Below are 23,264 nucleotides of genomic sequence, written 5' to 3' on the forward strand. Positions count from 1 at the left end.
AAAATGCTGGTTTCAGAACCCACTTTAACAGGAGCTAAATAACTGCAATCTGGCTTACAAACGCTCATTTAAAATCCAATAAGCCAAATCCTATTCTTAGTCACACAAGCAGAGAGGTACTAAGGTGTCATAGAGCAGAATTTGACAATGCTATCCCTTAAATATCTTCAAGTAAGAGTAAGATTTATATTTATATTTCATGTGTTAAAATGTAAGAATCATCTTTAGTCAAATGATTTTCAGACAGAAAGCTTTTGTGCCTCTGACAAAGAAGGGGAGAAGAAGGAAAAGTTTACTTTAGTAGCAAACTAATATTATGCTTTTCTCATAATGTTAGAGAATATGCCAGGTAACAGTTTCCTCTACCTCTTACTGTATCACAGGACATAGAATTTTTATCTTGCAATTCACATATGGAAATGTAGTCAGCCAGCATGTTCAGGGCTCATGACCAATTTTGCTCATCTTTGTTTTATGTGCAGTGATCAGACCCAGTTAAAACAGCTCCACAACCAGGTCTTGCTTGAACAACAGCAGGTGCATCAGACGTCTACAAAAGAGTTGTCATTCAACACAGCTTTATTGAATTCTGCTACTTCACTCCATCAACAGTCCACCTCAACTATGTACAAACAAAGCAAAGCCTCTGCTTCACAAGCATTCAGCTATACCCGACCTAAACAGTTCCTACCATCACAAACCACACCGCCTGCCAGCTCCTCTTCTAGCTCCTCAGTTACAACATTCAGCAACGTCCCTCAAGGAACTCAAAGAACAAATAACAAGGAAAATTTCACAGGAAATCCTCCACCTGCCCAATCAAGGTCTTCAGGAGGGTTTACAAGCAAAAATGAACAGTCTCTACCAAGCCCTAAAGAATCCATGGTGCTTCCATTAACACTTTCTACATCTAGTGTAAAACAGTTTCAGCCGCAGAGTGTGACTCCTGCTCCTCTCTCCCCAACTGGCCGGATTCAGAATCCAGTAGCTTTCCTTAGTGCTGTTCTTCCTTCACTTCCTACTGTGCCATCAACCAATGCTATGGGACTCCCCAGAAGTACACCAGCCATGTAAGTAGCATAAACCATATGTGCAGAAGCAGGGGCAAGAAATACTCATAAAGGAAACTCAGATGTATTTCTGTTCAAGGGTTCAGTGGGGAGTTTACTGAAATGCAAGTCATTCATAAAATAGAAAAGCGAGTTACTCAAATATTCTGGTCATTTCATCTAACCTCACATTCAGTTAAGAATGGAAGGGATAGTAGCTTCTATAATAAGATACATCAAGGGTAAGATAAATTCAAGACAGAGAAATGGGAGTTTATAAAAAGATATATACAAGAATTTGGGGGCTCAGAGATTCATAACACTGTGCTAACGGGAGAAAAGAGATTTCATGAGCTTGCAGGATAAGTCACTCTAAGAACATATGCCTATATGAGCTATAAAAACATTCTTACATATTGTAAGCAACAAGTAAAGTTTTAAAAGGTACCTCATAATGTAAGTTATTTCTTAGTCCAGGTAAATCTAAGAAATAACTTATGTAAAAGTGTTTTTCTGGTTGCAATATTTTCTGTATTTAAATTCCCCCAGAAATTCTCAGGAGAGTTAATGTTTTGCACATAAATATTTTAATTGACAGCCAGCATGATTTCTGTGACAAAATGGCTACCACCGTACAAACAAATAAGAACGATGATGTACTGGAAAGGTTGTGGCCTTAAGAGTTCCTTCTTTACTAGTAGAGTTCAAGTTAATAACCCTTTTGTGGACTACGTGAACCCTATGTTAGCACGGCTAGCACCAGTAGATTGATTCAACGTTTTATCCATAGAACTCTAAATTCTGCACAAAGTAAGGAATATTTCCCCTTTTTACCAATGGTACGCTTCAAGGTAGTGATAGCCATCAGTAAGTCACAATCTCCTAACTATTCTGCTGATACTACACCAACCAATCTGTAATTATAACAGAAAAAAAGTGTCCCTGTATACATAACATTCACCACCCTACGTGCCAAGAAATCCTGCCTTCAAACCATTACTGCACTCCTACTGCCAGACTTCCCAGTTCCCCAGCACAGCCACATAATCTCTATCACCCTGTGGCACACGCCTGCAGGCCTTCATGGCCCTGGTATCATGGGCAGGCATACATAATAAAGTTATAAGGTTCACAGCGAAGGTTTTAACTATACCGAACTCAAGCCTTCGGCCTGATTTCACAACATTGCAACAGCAAGCAAAAATCAACTGCAACGACTCATCCATTCCCCTTCCTCTCCTTCAGAGCTGGTGCACTTAACCCTTGCAAAGTGCTCTACTTATTCTAACTGTTGTACAGGATTTACCAAATAAATCCTTACAATATGCCTACCAGGCAGAGTAGTTAAATATTGTTTTCTTCATTTCACCTTTCCTGGGTCCCAGCTTGGAGCTGAATTCCCACATAACTGGAGCTTATTGTGCTGAGATTCAAATCTAGACCTCTACATGGGAGAGAGTCAAAGTGAGGGCACAAAAGATCAGGAAGGAACCCGAACAATATCTGTGCTAATCTGTGAATATCTATTGAAGTTTCAGCTTCCTTTTTTGGCATTATCAATTATAATAATTCTGGTTACAAAAGCAGTGAGAGGTCACCATGTCTGCAGTACAACAAAAGGAACATATCTTGCACAGCAATCATTAGTTACGCCTTTTACCTAGACCCCCTGTTATTAAGATGCCAACTCCCAGTAAATTACTAGAACATAGCACACTCTCTAGTAGTGTGTGGCTGCTGTGCTTCAGCAGTGCACTCTCACAGTCTCCCAACAGTCTTATTTAAGAATTTAACTATTTTCAAACCTTACTAGAATAAAACAGACTACATAAAATAAAAATAAAAACAACTGTTGATGTTAGGTGTCATAAAAGGGTGAGAGAAATGAAAGAAGTAAAAGTTCATGGAAAGAGTAAATGATCAATGAAGATGTGAGATAAAGATCAATGAGAAATTGTATTAACTTTTAAATTATTGCCTGATATAGTAAAATGTATAAATTGTATACCTATGGTAACACCTATACGCATTTCTTTAGCATTCATTGTGACATCATTATTCCAGGATAAATATAAACGGAGCTTAGATAACTTAGATGCTTATTATAGTATTATAATGTTTATTATCTTTAAGATGTGTGTCCTTCATTCCTACTGGCATGGGAATGGGATGCACCATTAAAATAGTACCAAAAAAATCAAATCCCATATGGTGCTTTGGCTTCTCTATAAATAAATATCAGGTTCCTCCAGACAACTGAAGCATAACTTATCATATCACACAGGTGACAAAAAAAATATATACTGGTTGCTGCATGTTAGTATCAGAATTTTCTTTTAATAGCCCAACCCAGGGATTAACAAAGAAAAATCTGAAGCCTCTGTCGTTAGCAACAGATGATTCTATTCGGGAAAATAAAGCTGCACTTGTAAAGGACCTGGAAAGAAAACTGCATTTCAGAGAGGATGTTAATCAACAAAGTAGTCAGCAGGTAAGAAAATCAAGTGTTATTAAAATAAATTTCACTCATTAACAAGATACATATTATGACTTGTGAAACAAAAGGTGTTTGTGTGGCTGAGCTGCTAGACGACTTTGCAGAGTAAAGTTTTGTGGTAAGTACTGGTTTGGAATAGCAAACTGGAGCTTTAAATAGGAAGTATGAAGGGATGCAGTTGTAGAGGGCTTACTTTGTCACTGAGTAGCATTTTTAATTTCTGCTCATCTCTAATAGAGACCTGTAGGAATGTAAAACTTCTTTTCATGGAAGCTTCTGTACATTGGATTTAATTGTTTCACTTTACAAGTTGCTCAACTCATTCACATGCACACATACACATTCATACACTGTATATTTTTAACACAAATTAAGGAGTAAAGTAATCAAACTGTTTAAGAAATGGTTTCTCTTTTTACTTTGGTTGAATTAAAATGTGGTATTCCATTTTTAGCATTAAACCTATTTTTCCAAATCTCCTGACTTATATGAATTGACAGGGACTTGTTAGGAACTTAACAAAGTTTTTGGTAGCTGTTACTGGCATACACCGAACTTTAGGCCTAGCATTATTAGAGTTTAGCAAAATAACAAGCCTTTTACACAGTTCAAGGAACTAAATATCAGTTCATTCTTAACTGGAATCAATCAATTCACCGGATCTGGGCAGTGTCTATGAAATTAAAGAAGAAATAAAAAATTAAGTAATATTTTGAGGTTGAAATCACTGTAAATCATGTTCAGCCACTCTCAAATAACAGTAGGACACACTAAGGACTGCTAGATAGCTTTCTGTCTGTAGGCAGTTATGCTACTCTCACCTTGGCCATGGAGCCCTCCATAGCTGTCCCGCCAGCTCAGGCTTAACACAGCAAATAATGGTTTACCCTGATCTGTCATCAACAAGGGAACTTTCATAAGGTCTGTTAGCCCTTCTGACAGAGAACATGCAAAGATAAGCAAAAAGCCATGGAGTCTCTGGAGTAAATTACCCTCTGTGGACAACTGCAGTGTAATCCCTGTTTTCTTAATTTTGCTGTTGACCTTTCTTTCTGACAGATCATGCTGCCAAAGCATTTTGAGTAAAACAACTGGCAAGCGGTATGTTTTGCAGATGAATCACAAGTGTTACAATTTGTACTTGCTATGGTAGTAAGATAAATTATTTAGAGAGCTACTGTGAAATACCAATCAGTCTTTCAAGTTAACTGCATGATAAGCCCTTTAGAAACAATGATCACTACTAGTGTCAAAGTTATCCACTGACAGCAGAAGTTATTTATACACGTATTAGCTATTCTGTATGAGACCACACCAAAATCTTAATTCCCAAATCCCCTAAACACTGAAAAACTTCAAAGCTGGCACTTCTCTAATTGTTATGGTAATTAGAATGCCAACGGTAATGAACTAGAAAACAATTTTAGGATTGCTCAATGAAAGTTCCTTCATTTTCCCCTCAGTTCCCACCATTAATCACTTCTGATTTTATTCTTCCACATCCAGGAAAACCACTGCTCAGACTGACTCCAGCAAATTCAAGTCTGAGTTTTCTCCTCAGTGAAAGCAGTGATTATTTAAAGAGATGAGAGGATGCATAGTATTTTCCAAAATTCCTATTGCTTTGCCATATATAGAACAATCAACATCATGAGAATAATATGTTGGAGTGCTGGATTCACACCCATAGATTTTGTTCCATTTTTGCCTCTTGCAGTTAACACAGAATTAAAAAGGAGACATTTTCATCCTATATACAGCATATCTGCATTAAATTGATTATTATAATGGTAGGGAAGGACTTCTTATTCACTTTCTCATAAATATGAATGCAACTCTCCTCTGTATGAGAGACCACTGCATAATGAATGGAGTACAGCACCCAATAAGAATCTCAAAGTGTTGGCTCCCTTGTATTTTCTACATGTTATGTTAAAAATTCCTTCTCATAAAATGTGTCCTATAGTGTATTTTTATTTAGAGAATTGTATTGTAACCCCATATTTCAATAGCAGCATTTGGTCTCATTTACAATATCTGCAGAGCATGTAGGGATCATCCAGAATGAAAGCTGCAGATGACAAATCTGTGTCTTCAAGTACTGGTATTGTCTTATATTACTATATAAAGTCCAGTAATGAACATGAGTGATTTACATCCTGGTGCTCTATTTATTATCTATCATTGAGTTCCATATGAAAACTGTTTAGCTTACAAGTCAAGATTTTCCTAAGTGTCAGCATTATGCACTCAGTGTGATATCTGCTAATCCAGATGTACTCCTTCTGTTTCATCCAGTACATCATTCATCACCAACAATAAAGAAATCCAGAATCAGAATGTAGTTGGTAATTTTGCTGATGTTGCATGAGACAGAACAGATTAGTCTTCTACAGCTATGATAATCATGCAGTGCTGACAGAAATTCAATGATTTTGCTATGATTCTAGCTGCAACTTTGACCAAGTACATGCACTAACAAGCTGTCATTTTTACCAGACAAAAACACCATGCCTGTCATTTATGCAGATGGTAGTATGTTATATTGCCAGGTGAAATTTCATCACAATTAGGAGTGTTGGAAAAAAGAGGTTCAGCTATACCAAACACCTTCAGTCAGATTTGCTCAGTTCTTTCAAACAGAAGATACACTAAATGAGGATTAGCTTTAGGCAATTGCAGGAAGAGGTTAGGACAAATCCCAGGATATAGGAGACTTAACTCAGTTTCTTCCTTGGCCAGTTGAATTCATAACTCTTAACTCCCATAAGGACAGCCTAACTCCTTGCCAGTGGGTACGTGTACTGTTGGTGCTGTCCCAGGTTGCACAAATAGTTAAGCATTCTTTATCAGCAGGATAAAAACTTGGAAATTCCACCTTTCAGAACAGCTCCCTTAGCAGGAGACCTGAGCCCTTCTCTCACCTTCTCCAGCTCAGTGAACAAAACTTAAGACTTTCAGGCAGAGTGGAACAGGCCCTCCTTTAGCAGGACATTTCAGAGAGCATTTCAGCTTAATGGTTAGGGTTGTTTGAGGAAGCTGCTAGAATCCTTTCTTCCAGTTTGTGTCAGAGAAAAGAAACAGACAGAGACAGGGAGAGAGAAACAGAATCACTCTCCTGCCTCGGAACTAGGACAAACACCTGGATTCTTGTCTTCGCTGTAGTGGATGCTTCAGTATTTCTGCAAAGTGAAAGAGGACAAGAAGGACAAAGAACTTCCCTGACCACTTACCTCCACCCTCATAATGTTTTGTTGGCATGGAGCTCAGAGCTTCCTCTTGGAGACTGAGGTTGAAATCCTGTGAGACAAAGAATCCAAGCCTCATAACCTCAGTGAATATCTGGGCTACTGCACTATTTGACGAAAGGAGAGCACAGCCTGTGTTATCTCCACTTCCCAAAATCTGTTAATCTAGTCCATTGGGCCTTTTATCTTCCTTACAAGTAAAATATCTTGGTAACGTTCAGTTAGAATACGTCATGTAGAAACAAAAAGACATGTGGGGAGAAAAGGGCAGATAGAGTATTTGGGAGGATTTTGGCAAATGGAAAAAAATATAAATGTGTAATGCAAACTGATTCTTTTGCCCTGGTATTTGAAAACATTTACAGGCTTCACCAATGGGATCATAAATAGAGGAAATTCAGCTTTACAGGCAAAACTTAGAAATTAATGATATTATCTCCTCAAAACTTTGCTATACAAATAATAATATAAAATAGAAAAATGAGGCAATTAAACCTCAAAATCCTGTACAGTCATAAAAATAAAGGAATTAACTGTGCAATAATAAAGGAAAGGAGAGTTAAGTACCTGGGCTTGGTTTATACCTTTTGGTTATAAGAATTACAAACTGTGCTCACATATCTGTGTCATTTACTATGAAGAATATCATGTGGCAATGCTGGTTGGTTGTGTCTTATGTAAGACCCAGACAGCAGCGTGGTCACTGCCTTATTTTTAGGACAAAGGGTAAAGCTACAGCTGTTTAGAAAATTATGTACAGCCCTCACATGAATATTCTTTACTTTTGCTAGGGAATGCTTTATAAGAAATTTCAGAGCAGAAGAGATGCAGGGTTTGTCCAAAAGCTTTTAGATCACTAAAAACCACAGCCCTTAAAGCCATATGCAGGACCCAGCTCAGCACACAGGCCACATCACCACTAACACCTCAACACTGATCAAACAGAATCATCTCCTCACAGTTCCCTACTAAGCAGTCAACCTCAGAAAGGTCACAAGAATTACCAAGAGCTCTGTTCCCCAGGGCACAAGAATTACACTTATTTCAATCACTCCAAAAATCTTGCTCAAAAACAAGCTTCACATTATCTCCCAAAGGTCAGCAAATGCAGGCAATTTTGGACTAAGGATGAGAATTAAACCCCAAGGAGTCCTCATGGAAGCTTATTTACTCTGTACCAGAATGAGAAAAGATTTAAGAACCTGACCAAGACAAATTACCAGATCTTGACATTCATAGATATAAACTCCCAATAATCATGGGAATGAATAGTTGAACAACCACTTGTAGTTGTCTTCTCAACATCTAGATCTAATCAACAACAAAGTACAGACAGGTCTTCCTGGTAAGGATGCTGGCTTGCAGAACTCATCACCTAGGAAAGGAAACCTGTGCTCCTCATGCTTTCACACACACTCCTAAGCTGCTCACTCCAGCTGATAAGTCTGTGGGAGTTGGAGATAGAAACCTCATTTGCTTTCTCTTCTGTTTTCCTCTTGCTCTATCACTTTGAGCTGGACTGTATTTTGAATTTTGTCTAGCTGTGTACCACAGATGACTTGCTAGACTCTTCAAGCGTTTGTCTTTACATTTGGATAGCATGATATTCATGCCTTGTGCCATGTAAGGGGGCCCAACTGCAAGAAATAAGTCGCTTCAGTGATACCTCTCCATGGGACATGATAAGTGAAGAAAAGCATGCACATTGGGTCTGTTGTTTTTTGATTCCCACTGCTGAAGGAGAGAGGGAGAAGGGGAGAGAAAGAATCCAAACTAAACAGAAGATTTCAGTCAGAGTAGCCTAGATTAGATGTTGAAGCCAAGGAAGTGTTACAGCTTGTAAACAGACAGTGACATACAATATATGCCATTTTCTTAGATAAAGTGTTAACTGGATTTAGAATAACTCTGCCAAAAAGCCAATCTAATAAAAGTTTCAAAACTGGGATTAAATTGGGAAATTTGTCTGGAGCTGGCAATGAGTGGCAAACAGAATTATGTTTTTATACAGTATATGGGAATCAACATTCAAATAAAGCTCTTCGAGCCTTTCTATTTGTGGTAATTTCCATGGGTTACTATGCTAACGTCAGAATATTTTGACGCTACAAGCTTCTACTAACTGTAAGCATGTATTTTCACTAAGATCTGAATCCCGCTAAAGTCAACAGCAAGATGGGTTTTAACTTCAACAGATCCAGGACTTTAGAACTCATATTCACACACAAAGGTGCTTAAAAACTTACAGGAGTTACTACAGTCTATGCAATTCCCCTGTTTCCCAAAAAGGTTCACAGGTAGCAGAATGGCCCAGGAGCTAGATTACTTGACTCAAGATCTAGAAGAACATGATCCAACTACCTGCTCTGTCACAGACTTTCTATGTTACCTTAACAGGTCTCTTAGCTTCTTTAGGCCTCAATTTCTCATATGTAAAATGCAGGTAATAGTCCTGCCCTGAAGGGTGCCTTCTGTCAGATGCTCAAAAAATGATGGTGAGGGGGCCAAATAGATCGATCACAGAGACAAAATGATGTGAATCTGTACCTTCAACAATGCTTGCATTGAGAGAAGGTTTTGTTTGCCATACCGGTCAAATTACAACCATCCAGGAGCACCCTACAACAATATTGCCAAGGCAGTGCAAAGGCTAGCAACTCCCCAGAAGAGAAGTTGCATTTCACTTCTTCACCTGCCCCGAATTCCCACTAGCACTTGTCTGACTTTTTTTTTCCTTTTGAGTTAACTTTCTTCTAGCTCGCTCCTGCAGAACAGCTCACTGTGGGATCGGATGGCCACCAGTGATGGCAGAAGGGACCTGTGGGAGCATATGAATATGAGCAGGGAGGGAAGCAAGGGAACGCTGCTGCTAGCACAAGCTGGCAACTAAACTGGTTCAGCTACATCGTCAAAGCATATACGGAATACACTACACGTCTCTGTGGCAATAATGCCGCACCGCTCACTTACAAGGTCCTACTAGTGACTAGAGAAAAATGGTACGGAACTGCTTAACACATTCACCAGCACATTTCCTGGCTTTGCTCTGGCCAGTTTTAACAGTCTTTTACCCTTCTGCCTTATACCCCGACAACATTAATGCAACCAGCACTGCCTACTCCCCTTGTGCTAATGCATGTAAGTGAAATATCCAGGTTTCAAAAGTTGCAGTCTACTCAGCATATATAGATATAGATAATTAGATACAATTATAATATATATGTAATATATATATTCTAATTTGTACAGAACATTTACACCTCTAGATAGGAGCTTGAATTTTATAGTTTTCTAGCTGGGAGATAGCACAATTTCAAACATCTGGCTACTATATTAAACTAGTGTGTGAATTCCTGTCTGTAAGAATTTCATGTTCCAGGAAAGTTGCCAAAAAGCAGCTGGAAACGCACATTTTTGACCCAAAACCAGAGCTTGAATCTTTGTACTCTTTCCCTTAGTCTCCTCAGTATGCTGAACTGCAGCCTAGTTTTAACATTGTACCCAGTGATCACACTGACTTGTTCTTTGTGTGACACTTTATGAAATACTTGTCTGAACCACAACCACAAACACTTTGCCCTGCTCCATTTATGTAATCACATTCAGAAATAGCTTTATGGCTTATGTGATAAAAACAGTTCTTCAGAAAGCCATATGAACAACTATTTTCTGTTCTTGCTAATTCTAGAAGAAAATCTACCAAACAAGCAAAAAACTCCAAGATTATATTCTCTATACAACTGTGTATTTCCGCTTATTTCAGAGATTGCTGTTCTTTATAGGAAGTTTGGTATAACACCTTCAGTCTATGTATGATGGCGTTAAAATTTTCACAGCAATGTTAACTTAGTCTTGTTGGTTTGTGTGTAAATTTATATAAGCATATATATGCACACTAAACAACACATTTAGAAAGACAAAGACTGAAGTATGAGCACAACACACAGGCAACACTTTGGGGCTGTGGGAACCCTAACTTCAGTATTTTCTAATTTAAAATGTATTTTTGAATATAACTCCTTAAAATGACCTATCCAAACACATGCAGTCAGCCTGCACGTTTCCTAGCCAGAGACTGTTGCATTAGCATGGAAACACAACGACTCTTGTGGCTTCCGTGGGCAGAGAAGCAGCCGTCAGTAATGATAGCCCAGTCTTGATACTGCAGCAATATGCAAAAAACTGTTCCTTTTATTTTACACCTTTTTCTGCGTGTGCACATACATCCAGAGTCACATGCACTCAAGAAATGTCAAAGAAAACCTGTCCATGACTAACTTCAAAGTGGCCCCATGAAATGCATTCCTATCATATTTTGTACTGCAAGCTGAAAAGGAAGAACTGCCCATATTTCTTAATGAAGTAAATTTTGTAAGAAGTTAGTATCTTCAGCACATCAGTCAGGAAAAAAAAGATACGCTGTGTTCACAGAAAACTTTTTCAGATCTAAAACAGAGGCAAGAAACATTAGGCTAATTACAGTTAGAAAATAATTGCTCTAAGTTTAATTTCTGTTAGTTGGTTAGAAAACTTAAGACAAACCTGTACCTTTGGAGTAGAGGTAATAAAAGATGTTAACTGTCTCTATCAGCATTGTTTGGTTTCATCTGTAAGCCATCATGGCTACAGCACCCTATACTATTAATTTCTTATTACATACCACAACTTCTTTTGGACAGCAAAGAATCTGAAAAACAAATCAGTATGAAAAATTGCTGACTAAACTCAACTCTCTATAAATAATACTAGACTCACCCATTAACTTGCAGTATTTCATTGCCTCTTAACTCCACTCTGTAGCATTTTGTTCTGGAGTCAATACCTTACTCATTAAAGTCATGCCTTGAAAGTGTAATGGTAATGTCTTCCTAGCCCCATTACTTCCCTCTGCTAGAGAACACCATATGATGAAAAACTCACTTCAGGGACCAAGCAATGATTCCCCAATCTTCGACTATACAGTTGAGGATGTATTAAACGTATAAAAGTACAATACTGCCTTTTTAATTTGAGACATTATTCTTGTCATTAGCAATTTTCATTTCCAAAACCTGCTTTTGACACAGTCACCAGAAAATTGAACTAAAGAAAAATTTGATCTAGGGATTAGTTACATCATTCTGAAAAAAGTCATCACATTCACGCTTTGTAGGTCTAATGAGACCTGCATGTAGCTCAATAAAGTTGAAGACTGTATACAACTAAGATAGTCCAGGGCCAGATTTATGTACTGCCATAAACGAACGATGTTAACTATTGGTAAGGTTCACAGGGCAGTAAATAACTGATCTGCTGACTTCCAGATTACACAGATTGAATGGTTTTGCATGTGGGAGCAGATGCAGGCCCCTTACTTTTTCTTCCCTTGTTCTTTATTATGTTGCACTTAACAAATAAAAGATGTTGGCTCTTCCAAAAGCTTTCTTCCAATTTTTAGTCTTCTAGACTACTGCTTTCAGTTGCTATCTGACTCTGAGAAGTCTTAACATTTTTCATCCCCACTCATTTTATTCTAATCCGAGTTCAGAGTTGCTCTCTCAGAGTAAAAATTCTTCACGGACTTACTGTGTCTAGCTTTTGAGATAACCAATTTGTAAGTCACTTCGCCTACTCTGTCCATCAACCCTGTTGCCCTCTAAACATACATAGCACTTGAAAAATGGTTTATCTTTATAAAGGGAATAAGAGCGCTCAAAAGTGCTCAAATATGATAAATGAGAAACACGTATGCAAAACAATGTATTTAGCTTTATAATTATGCTGTCATATGACCAATATCCAGAAATAATTACATAATTTTTGAGACGGTCATTACATAATAAACAGTAACACGTTTAAACAGGCAGAAATTAGGCTCTCTGTACCATACTTGCTATATTGCCCTGGCCTTCATTCATGTGACAAATCATTAGATGATGGAAAGGGAAGGAGGGAAAGACATTACCCCTAGCTTAATTAATCCTTAATTAGCTTCCACATTTCCAAATGCCACACAGCACGTGAAATCCCTGAAAACAATTTCATTCTTAGAAGAAGTATGTATAGTATCTTCAGGTCCTACTGGAAAATTCACAGACTCAAGGTAATACTTTCTCAGTAGGTGCAATTTTTTTGCCACAGCTTTTGCTCTCTGCTGTCAAGAACTACCTAAACAACATGAAGGAAACTCTTAAAGCTCTCAAAGAAATGGAAGAAAAGCAAAACTTCAAATATGTTCTTCAGTACATTGCTGGCAACAAAGTATTTAGATCTGAATTCCTTAATTTATGGGAGACTCTAGGACCAAGATATGACTGCAGGCCATTTTGGTGACATGGCTGCTGCTCAAAACATAGTAGTCACTCCCTGATTTTTACTTGATTCTTCATTCCTAAAAACACACAGGCTTTTTGTCAGTATCAAGGGTAAAAGACTGATTGCTTAACTTTCCCTTAGAACGCTATAATCAGCTCTCGCCATCTGAAGGGAAAAATAATAGCTTTGGTTGGTCAGAAATCAGAGAATTTCCGGTTTTACACTGGCTTAACTGAGATTAGAATTGGATCTACTAAAGTGATTTGTTGAGACATGCTGTGTGAAAGAAAAAAAGCTCAACAAGATGAAACTTTATAAGGCTGCTTGCTGATCACCAGCTGTTGGCCAGCCCACAGAGCAAACAAAGCCAGCTAAGAAAGTGGATGATACCATCTAGTGGCTGGCTCCCACCCTTTGGCGCACATCTCACACACTTCAACACACCTGCAAGCTCAAAAACTCCTGCTTGGCAAAGCTGTACTCGCAGTGGTACATTTGAAGAAAGTATCAGAGAGCAGGCTGTACCTGTCAGAGTGGAGGAAGAGTGTTAAAGGTAAGGAAGGTATCCTGAAGGGGGGACTCAGCAATCTAAGCTCCCTGTGAACACTCCTGTTAACCTGTAATTATCGGCACCGCTCCAAAGCTCTGTGGAAGGAACAGCCCTGCAGCATCAGAGAAGGGAGGAGTGGAAGGAGGACTCAGTTTCCAGTAAAGAGAGTTCATTCATCAAAGTCCTTCCCTCCCTACTCTGACCTACCTGCCTTTTCCTACCACAGCTAATCTTTACTAGAGCTGATCTTACAGCAACCCCACAAAAAAAGATTTTAGATGAAGAGACCAATATACAACATCTACCATTACAGTATCAAAATCAGATATTACCAGGGCGTTTATTCCACCATGGCCATTTCCAACATTTTCTACTTTGTGGCTGCCACGTTTTCCTCCTCTCACCCCCAAGTCTTGCAGACCCCTGTCTCCTCAAAACTCCCCTGTAACCTCTCAACCTTTGGCCGATTCTGTCTCCTTGGTCTCCTGAAGAAATCAGAAGACTTTGTCAGCTAAAATTTTGTGCTTCCTCCCCATCTTTGCTCCTTACTATTTGGGAGCTACTGGTCAAGAGCATAATCAGCAGTATGATGGAATGGCTAAATGATCAGAGATGTAAGTCCCAGTGATTTGGGATCTTTGCTGGTTCTTTAATTAACTTTCTAGAAGATTTCAGACAAGATGCATTTTCTGAACCTTGTTTTTTCAGCAAATGGAATATATCTAAGGATAGGCTACGTCCTTATTTACTATTCACCAGTTTCTACAGTTCTATTTTTAAAATGAGAATTGCACTTTTGGAATTGCTCAAATATTTCTCTTCCAAGCCACAGGTCATTTCCTTCCTATAACAAATCATAGATTCATAGAATCATTAAGGTTGGAATAGACCTCTAAGATCACCTAGTCCAACTGTCAACCCAATACCTCCCTGCCTACTAAACCATGTCCCAAAGTGCCACATCTACACGATTTCTGAATTCCTCCAGAGATGGTGACTCCATCACCTCTATGGGCAGCCTCTTCCAATGCTTGACCACCCTTTCAGTAAAGAAATTTTTCCTAATATCCAATCTAAACCTCTCCTGACGCAACTTGAAGCCATTTCCTCTCGTCCTATTGCTAGTTACTGGGGAGAAGAGACTGACCCCCACCCCACAACAACCTCCTTTCAAGTAGTTGTAGAAAGTGATAAGGTCTCCCCTCAGCTTCTGCTTCTCCAGACTAAACAATCCCAGTTCCCTCAGCCACCCTCATAAGACTTGTTCTCCAGACCCTTCACCAGCTTCGCTGCCCTTCTCTGGACATGCTCCAGCAACTCAATGTCCTTCTTGCCCTGAGGAGCCCAAAACTTGAGGGGCCCCTCTTGTAGTGAGGGGCCCAAAGCAACAAAACCCATCATAATAGCACTATCTGACAGATTAAAGCGAGATTCTGAAGATCCAGACTTGCCACAGAAGTAGAATAAAACATGAGCCTGCTCTCTGAGATGTCAGTGCCCTTCAATAGAAGCAGGAATGCAAGCTCTGGACTTACAAACTGTATATATCCAGGCCTGAGCAAACTGATTCAGTTACTGCTGTAGGCCTGCATACGGTAATACAAGCTTCCCCACAAGATAGTTTATAATGGCTTAAGCAAGATATTCTTGCAGCCATCTATGTTAGTGTAGCTAGGCAGCATCTGTGACCAGAAAAGTCCATTCAGGTGTATCTATAGTGCTCTACCATGCCCAGGATAAACATTGGTTTGGTATCAAAAAACTGTTGGTCTGAAGCTTCATGTGTCACAGCAAGAGGCATTTGGTCAAATGCCTCTTGGTCTAGACAAGAGACATCCTCATGCAAAACAGTTAAGTAACGAGAGGTTTCTAATTGACTTCAGGGGATTAGGAGGAGGCTTTTAATCACATCAAACTATCTGGAAATGGTCATTTATGTAGGAATATACTCGTTTTCTTGCATCATATGTTTAATCTTCTAAGGATTTAAAAGTGATGTTTTGCTTTCTCAGTTACACCAGCTAGAAATCTGGTCAAGTTTTAACTTGAAGGTAAATTACTCTGAAAAGATTTCACTTTCTTCCTAGCTTTGCCTTTTAGTAAGTATAGTTTTCCCTATTTAATTCTGAATTGAAATACATAGTAGTATTAATTTCTACAATTAGCAGGAGACTAATATCTGAACACAAAATCCTCAAATATTTGGTATATTTTAATGATCCTTTTTGATCAACAGTGTGCAGGAGTACAGTTTTTTCATAGGGACTTAGAGGAATGTTTGATTTTTTAGCTACCTTTGAAAAAACTCAGTTTCATTAGTTACATTCTGCAAACTTAAGATGCAGTGAGAATCTGTGTCTGCAGAGCTAATTCAGACTGTTTCAATATGTCCTAGTTTACGTAGGCTTTTTTATTTTCACTCATTTTAGAATTAGTCTAAAAGCACAAATGACTGCAAATACCACAGAACACGACTCGTCTTGTTCAGAATCATGCCTCTCTCACTCTGCAGGAATACAGGATTTCAAGCTTTGAGCAGAGGCTGATGAACGAAATAGAATTTCGCCTTGAACGTACCCCAGTGGATGAATCAGACGATGAAGTCCAACACGAGGAAATCCCTACAGGCAAATATATAGCACCGATCTTTGATAAGAGACTCAAGCATTTTCGGGTAATGGAAGGATCTCCTATTACATTCACTTGCAAAATAGTTGGAATACCTGTTCCTAAGGTAGGTCATTCTCACTGTTAGTGGTAAAGGAATAAAAATCAACTACCCGCTATTTTCCATACATCCTTCTGCAAAGTCCCACTCCTAAGAACATGCCTTTGTGGAGAGAGCTCTAAAACAAATTATTTCCCCCCCACTTTCTAAAATACGAATATCTGCTCCTGAGCATGTATCAGGCCTTGATGTACTGTATGGACTGCCTCACAAACACTTGACTCCAAGAGAAACAGAACTTCATAAACCCCCAAAAAATTAACTTCTCAGAAAGATGAGAACTGATCTGAGATAACCAGTAATGTGTCTACAGCCAAGAAAAGAGAACTTGACAGGCCCAGCTATGTAAAGGAGATATGCAGCTCTCTGAGTTCAACCTGAAATGATTCTATTTCACTTTGTAACTGACCTGCAAATTTTATGATATTCTAAAATTTTTACTAGCGATTGGTCAACTTATGTCATGTTCTTATCTACATTTTTTCTAGTCACTATTCCACTACAGAGCAAGTGTTAAGTCACTGGGGGGGGGTGTCTGATCACTACAGGTATACTGGTTCAAGGATGGCAAGCAAATTTCAAAGAAAAACTCACATTTCAAAATGAACAGAAAAGAAGATGGAACATGTTCTTTACATATTGAAGCTTCTACTAATGATGATGATGGCAACTATACGATTATGGCTGCAAACCCACAAGTAAGGTGTTTTATTTTCCTCTACAAAAATCCTTGTTTCATCTTTTTCTAATATATGTTAATAGGAACACAGATTGGGCCACCTAATCTGACATTGAGTGGTTACTGTACCAAAAATCAGATGCTTCAGAGGATAGGAGAGGAAACCGTGTAATGAAGAATGATTAAACTATTCCCCTATTCTTACATGTCCCAGTCACAATCACTAAGGACATTTTTTCAGATTAGTAACTCCCGCCCTATCTTCTGACCCCCCCCCTCTGTTGCTGATAGATACCTTTTGAGACATGGTGACAAGACAGACATGATATTTCAGGCAGAAAGAATAGGGCAAGGGAAAACAAAAAGCTACATCAAATTTGGAATTGTTACCAAACACAATTATTCTTTATCTAGGATGCAAAGATATGGATCTGCAAATAGTCTCATCCCCTAATACCATTCTCCTTCACCCTATGTGCTAGCTTAGCTGTTTATTTAGCAGTACACTCAAGTAGATCAGGCAACATTTTCCAGTTTAAATTTTTCCTTTTTACTGAATTATATTTCAGCCCAACTACTTTTCAGTTTCTGTGTGGCTACATAAACAAGTATGCTAGTACGAAGGTACTAGCAGACAGTACATGTGGAGACACAGTGGCAGGAATGAACAAGCAGGGACAGACACTGCTTAAGCTGGTTTACATAGCACCAGTGCTAAATGCATTGCCACAGCCTTGCAGAGTCTGAGAAACACACTCCTCTAGACACACAAAGAAACTGCTGCCTCAACTGCACTCCACCACATGCTAATAGCATTTGCTTTGAAAAAGTAATATTTACACTATAGTTCAGCTGCTTTATAAAAATAAATCCTAATGCATTGTAAATGTTAAATATTTATACTTTAAAATGAAATGAACTATTAACCAACTATTAATTCTGTTCCCATTGTGATTTGCAGGGGAGAATCAGTTGTTCAGGCCACCTGATGGTGCAGAGTGTCCCTGTTCGGGGCCGAGTATCAACAATTCAGCCTCACAGGTAAAAGGAAAGACAAGTCCTTCAGACCCTCTTTATGCTTCTTACTGAAGGCATTCAAAATAACTAGCTACCGTACTTCAGTTCTCAACCATAAAAAGGAAATAAGAGCAGCAGTTCCCTCCCAACAGGTCACTTCTAGAATGTAATATTTTTGAAGGTCATATTCAAATACAGGGAAGTTTAAGTGTAAAGTATTATTTCATTTACCTGTTGCAGTGGAGTTAAAGGCAAGGGATGAATTAGCAAGATGAAATTCAGCCAAAAAAGCAAAAAGAAGTGAAGGACAGCTTGGGAATCCAACAATACTACACAATATAGTTAATCTGATAATCTTTATAAATGGAAAATATGCAAGTATTAAATTACAATCAGTCCATTTCTTTCTGCCCTTTTATTTAACTCAAGCTATCTGTTCATCCTTTTGCACAATTTCTTCCTTTTATTAAGCATTAGGAAAAAAAAGTTTGACTTCCAAACATATACATGCAATTTTTGTGTTGCAGAACACGACCTCGGGTGCCAGAAGGAGACAAAGAGACAGTTCAAGAACGCTTTTTCAGGCCATACTTTCTACAGGCTCCAGGTGACATGGTAGCACACGAAGGGCGACTTTGTAGGTTGGATTGCAAGGTATTAACTGTTTCCTCTGTTCATTCTCACTTTCCCTACCTCTGTACATGTATTGCTAGGTGTTTTCATGTTCTTTATTGCATGCATGAACACTTTCTGTTAAAGTTTTAAGGCTTCATTTAAAAAATTATTTCTTATTGCCATTGTCTCTGAGCTGATTCAGGGGATTTCTTTTCAACACATGCCACATGGAATGAAGAACACAGAAAACAGACTCCCAGAAACAAAAGGCTCACTTACAAGGTTGTTTAAATTACTAGATATGTTCACTGTGTCCTTCACCAGTCCAAACTCCAGAAGTTCATCTGGGAATGACAGGTCTTTCTGCTCCATTATCAGATTCTTGAACATAATCCAGAATAGCACAAAACCGTGAGAAAGAGAGGATTCAGCATGTTGTATTCTGTTCAAACAAATGTTCCCATTGTATTGGACTGAATTACTGAAGATTAATACTCCCTGAAAAGAGGGAACAGAGCCCAGTTCATTTTATGCCTCCCCAGCATGCACAAATGCAGAAACATCCCCATTTACAGATTCAGATCCCCACGAGAGAGTTGTCAGAGGTTAGAGTACACACAGTGAACATCCTGTTATTGAATAGCTTTAAGAAACCCATCTGCTCCAACATATTTTGGTAGTCCTTCTATGTCCCAGTAGCACAGCAAAGGTAGTAGTGCTGACACTGACTTCTTCCATGCTCCAGAACGTCTCCTACCCTGAAGAGGGTAGAAGCTCTGAAGCAGAAGTTAATGCCCTGAAGATGAACAAGATTCATTACTACCTAATTTACGATGTAAAGTTTACTAGGGAGCATGCCAGAGAATTTGGTTATTCTTAGCTCTGCTATCCTGGCAGAGCTTGTGAAGCCTTAAAGCATGTCTGGCATTGCACAAACCTGGAAGACAGCAGTCCTCGTTCAGGCAAGTTCCACTTTCCTCTTTCTCTGATTCGTAGAATATTGTTTGGAAAGCAATATTTTAGACATGAGTAAGTACTTCGATTTATTGGAAAGATCTTTAAGACTATAATACAGTCTAATAATCTTTCTAAAAATAATCTGTAGTTTCTAAAGCATATCATTTTAACAGCTACAAAGAACTATATCATTCTTCATCAAATTTTACAAAATACAAAGTCATTTGTATAGAACTCTCTTTCATCTCTATTAAACTCTGTAGAGGTTTAGATCCAAGGTTTTGAGTTATACTCAGCACTAAAAAAAAAGAAAACTAGCAGACTACTAGGAGTTTTTTGTGAATCTGATATATAACCAAGTTTCTTCCCTTCTGACTAAGAAAAATGTAGACATTTCATGTATTTGTTTCTGTTGGGATTTTGTTGCTTGTTTGTCTTCTGTTTTTCTCCCTTTTGGAACTAATCAGCAGAAAAGCAGAAGCTGAGAAGTTAAAAAAAAATATTTCTGTTCTAGATTGACATCATTCAGATGGTATCTGAAAAAAGGCTTACCTATTAATTTACTAAAATCTATTTGTCAGTTTGACATTTGTCTCTAGCTGTTTCACTGTCTGTTAGGTGAGCGGGTTACCAACTCCAGACCTGACGTGGCTTCTGAATGGCAAACCTGTGCTACCAGATGGCAGCCACAAGATGCTGGTCAGAGAGACCGGAGTTCACTCTCTGCTTATTGATCCTCTCTCACAAAATGATGCTGGAACTTATACTTGCCTTGCCACTAATAAAACAGGACAAAATTCGTTTAGTCTGGAGCTCACTGTTGTAGGTAAGAATCACTGAAAAACTAGTCACAATGTTGAAGTTATTTGTACGCACTTCTCCAAACTTACCTTACTTAGTTTCCCTACAGACAAGTATAAATGAATAGTTAATCCACTGATAGTAGGAGAGCTCAACAGCTATAAAACTCATCTGATGGAGGGAAAGGGACCTGGTGCTCAGTCGATAGGTGCACTCCTGTTATTAACAGAGGGCTGTGAGAATTCTGTCTCATCATCACTTTACCTCTCTTGTCTTGGCAAAATGACATTCTTAATTTTCTCCCCAGAAAATACTTAGGGTTTGAATTCATAATATGTTAAGGTATCCTAGATTCCAGTCCCAATTTTATTAGTTTAAAAATGTTTTTAAATAGAAAAATACAAATCTGAATACTGTTCTTTAATAAAGCCTTAGTAGATGTGAGATATTGAAATTCATAGATCTGGCATTAATTTTCTGCAATGGTAGCATGTTTCGACCCATTAGATATGCACACATCCTTATATGAACATCAGTTCTGCCTATTATTTTCTTTATGTTCCCTTACAGAGGCTATGTCATGGCATTTCACTTTCCTTCCAATACCCCATTAAAAATTCACAACCTATTTTGATATCACAAGAATAATTTTTGGTCATGTTCTTCCATACTGGTCAAAGCGAAACAAAGAATAAAACACCTGTTCAATAATTCTTTTTCTTTTTCCAGCAAAGGAAGTAAAAAAAGCCCCCATGTTTTTGGAGAAGCTTCAGAACTGTGGTGTTCCTGAAGGGTACCCCGTCAGATTGGAGTGCAGAGTTGTGGGAATGCCACCCCCCATATTTTACTGGAAGAAGGATAATGAGACCATCCCATCAAACAGAGAGAGGATGAGGTACTGTACCATCGTATCCACACTTGGAGTTTCTCATGGCTGGACCAATTGCTTCCATGAAAACCTGTGTGATAAGTACAGGTGGTGTTCTTCTTAAAACAACTTCTTTCACCCACATAAAGTTTTAAAAAGCTGGCTTCACTGTGAGGTGAACAATAGGTATTTCCTTGGTTCAGAATAAAGGCATGGAGCATAACATGCCACTGCTTCAGAGAGTGGTGATAGAACTTTCAGTCCATAGGCCTGATACAGCATATGCATCTTCTTATCAAAGATACTATGATATGGTATTTTAATGCATTTTAGCACCTTACTCTCTCTCTAAACTAGTTTTTCCTCAGTTTAGTTCTAACTGTGGATGAATTCAAACTCAGAACAGTTACAACATGGTTTTGAACACCCCACAGCACGGGATAATAGAGAGTTTAGCATATCAGATACAGAGGCTGATGACAAAGTTTGGTCACAAACATAGGCAAAGACTTTGATCCATGCCTACAAAATACAACAATGTTCGGGTTCAGCTCTTGCATTCAAATGCATCCCTATCTTTTAGGTTTTGCAGAAGAAAAGCTGATGAAATAATGTGCCTGGCTATAATTAATGAGAAACTAATTGCTTTCATTATTTTTTAAAGGTTTCTACTTCAGCATAAATCTGATTTTTAATATTTTATTTCACTTGGCTCCAACTAATGATTTGAAGCAGTCATTGCATCTCTGAGATCAACTTCAAGAAGTACTACATTTTCACATGCATACTCTGCAGGCTATCTGTAAAGAAAACTGGCTTCGCAGCAGCACTTGTTATGTATGCACACCTATCATGAGGGAAAGCTTACTTGAAAAAATCTTTCAGTGGTCTCCCTGTCCCCGCTCAGAGACTGCTGTCCCCCTCCAAAAAGGCCACCTTACTCTGATCTTCTATAGCCTGTAGTCTTTATTCCTCTGCCTCTAGGCAGATTACTCAAGGATTTATTTCAAGTACTGGTACTTTTACAGGAAATATGGTTATACACATGCAAACACTGTAGTTAATGTAAAATGAACAACTGTCCTAAAATGCCTCATTTCCAGTTGTTTCACAGAAGCTTAGAAAACAAGTTTTTTCTTCAGCTCAGTGGAAGAATGAGTAAGGGAAAACTCTCACACCTCATGATGCCAGGAGCTAACATCAGGCTTGTAACACCTCTGCTGTATCAGCCAGTCATGACCAGACTGCCTGCCCCCAAGGCTTCGAATGGTTCTGCACAGATCCACATGAGCAATGGGCAGCATTATCCTTGTTTGTTCCTATCTTGCCTCGCTATTGTCTTCCTGCCTGAAGCCGAGAGACCTTTTTTGTATCATATCATGATACGGACATGCATGAGCTTCTACACTACTATGCCCTCAGCATAAGGCAAATTATGCAGTGCAGGCAGCAAAGGGTGAATGTTTCCTTTTTTATTAGAGCTGTCGGAAGCACAGAATGTCCTCTTGACCTGAAATTCTGTGGTTTGATGTTTCATTCCAGTTCATAAGGAAACAAAATCTCAAATTTCAGAACTTCCTGCAACTTCAAGTATTCTTATGTGCTCATTTCCCACCTCTTCCTTTATAATGAGGGAAACGCTTGGGTTGATAAAAAGGACCAACCAAAGCCTAGAGAGCAGAGGAGCCTCAGTTCTCCAATATACTACTGAATAGTTTTTCCTGGAAGTTGCAGCCAGAAAGTCTTGGATCACTGAAGAGCAAAGGAAGAGGAGGGAATAACAAAGCAGGTTTCTTTTAGAGTGTTGGCCAAATGAATCTAAGATTTTGCCACTGAGGCATTTTCTCACGGAAAAGGGTGCCATAAGAAAGTTTCTGACTTGCTCTGGTTACTGTTGTGAAAAATATCACAACTTTGGACAAATGTTCTTGGGGATTTTGTTGTATTATTCCTCCAGCTTC

At 38.6% G+C, this 23,264-nt stretch overlaps 1 protein-coding gene across 5 annotated transcripts in view; it reads left to right on the forward strand.

Moving 5' to 3' along the window:
* MYPN (myopalladin) overlaps positions 1 to 23,264 on the forward strand; it is a 77,612-nt gene that overhangs the window by 50,227 nt on the left and 4,121 nt on the right. For all 5 annotated transcript variants that reach the window (XM_075505321.1, XM_075505319.1, XM_075505322.1 and 2 more), the window contains 8 exons: positions 483 to 1,070; positions 3,393 to 3,540; positions 16,151 to 16,372; positions 16,915 to 17,064; positions 18,007 to 18,086; positions 18,590 to 18,716; positions 20,253 to 20,460; positions 21,165 to 21,330. In XM_075505321.1, coding sequence (XP_075361436.1) covers positions 483 to 1,070; positions 3,393 to 3,540; positions 16,151 to 16,372; positions 16,915 to 17,064; positions 18,007 to 18,086; positions 18,590 to 18,716; positions 20,253 to 20,460; positions 21,165 to 21,330 — 1,689 coding nt within the window. The remainder of the gene's footprint in view (positions 1 to 482; positions 1,071 to 3,392; positions 3,541 to 16,150; positions 16,373 to 16,914; positions 17,065 to 18,006; positions 18,087 to 18,589; positions 18,717 to 20,252; positions 20,461 to 21,164; positions 21,331 to 23,264) is intronic.

Source organism: Mycteria americana, chromosome 6 (genome assembly GCF_035582795.1).
Source record: "Mycteria americana isolate JAX WOST 10 ecotype Jacksonville Zoo and Gardens chromosome 6, USCA_MyAme_1.0, whole genome shotgun sequence".
Lineage (NCBI taxonomy): Eukaryota > Metazoa > Chordata > Aves > Ciconiiformes > Ciconiidae > Mycteria > Mycteria americana.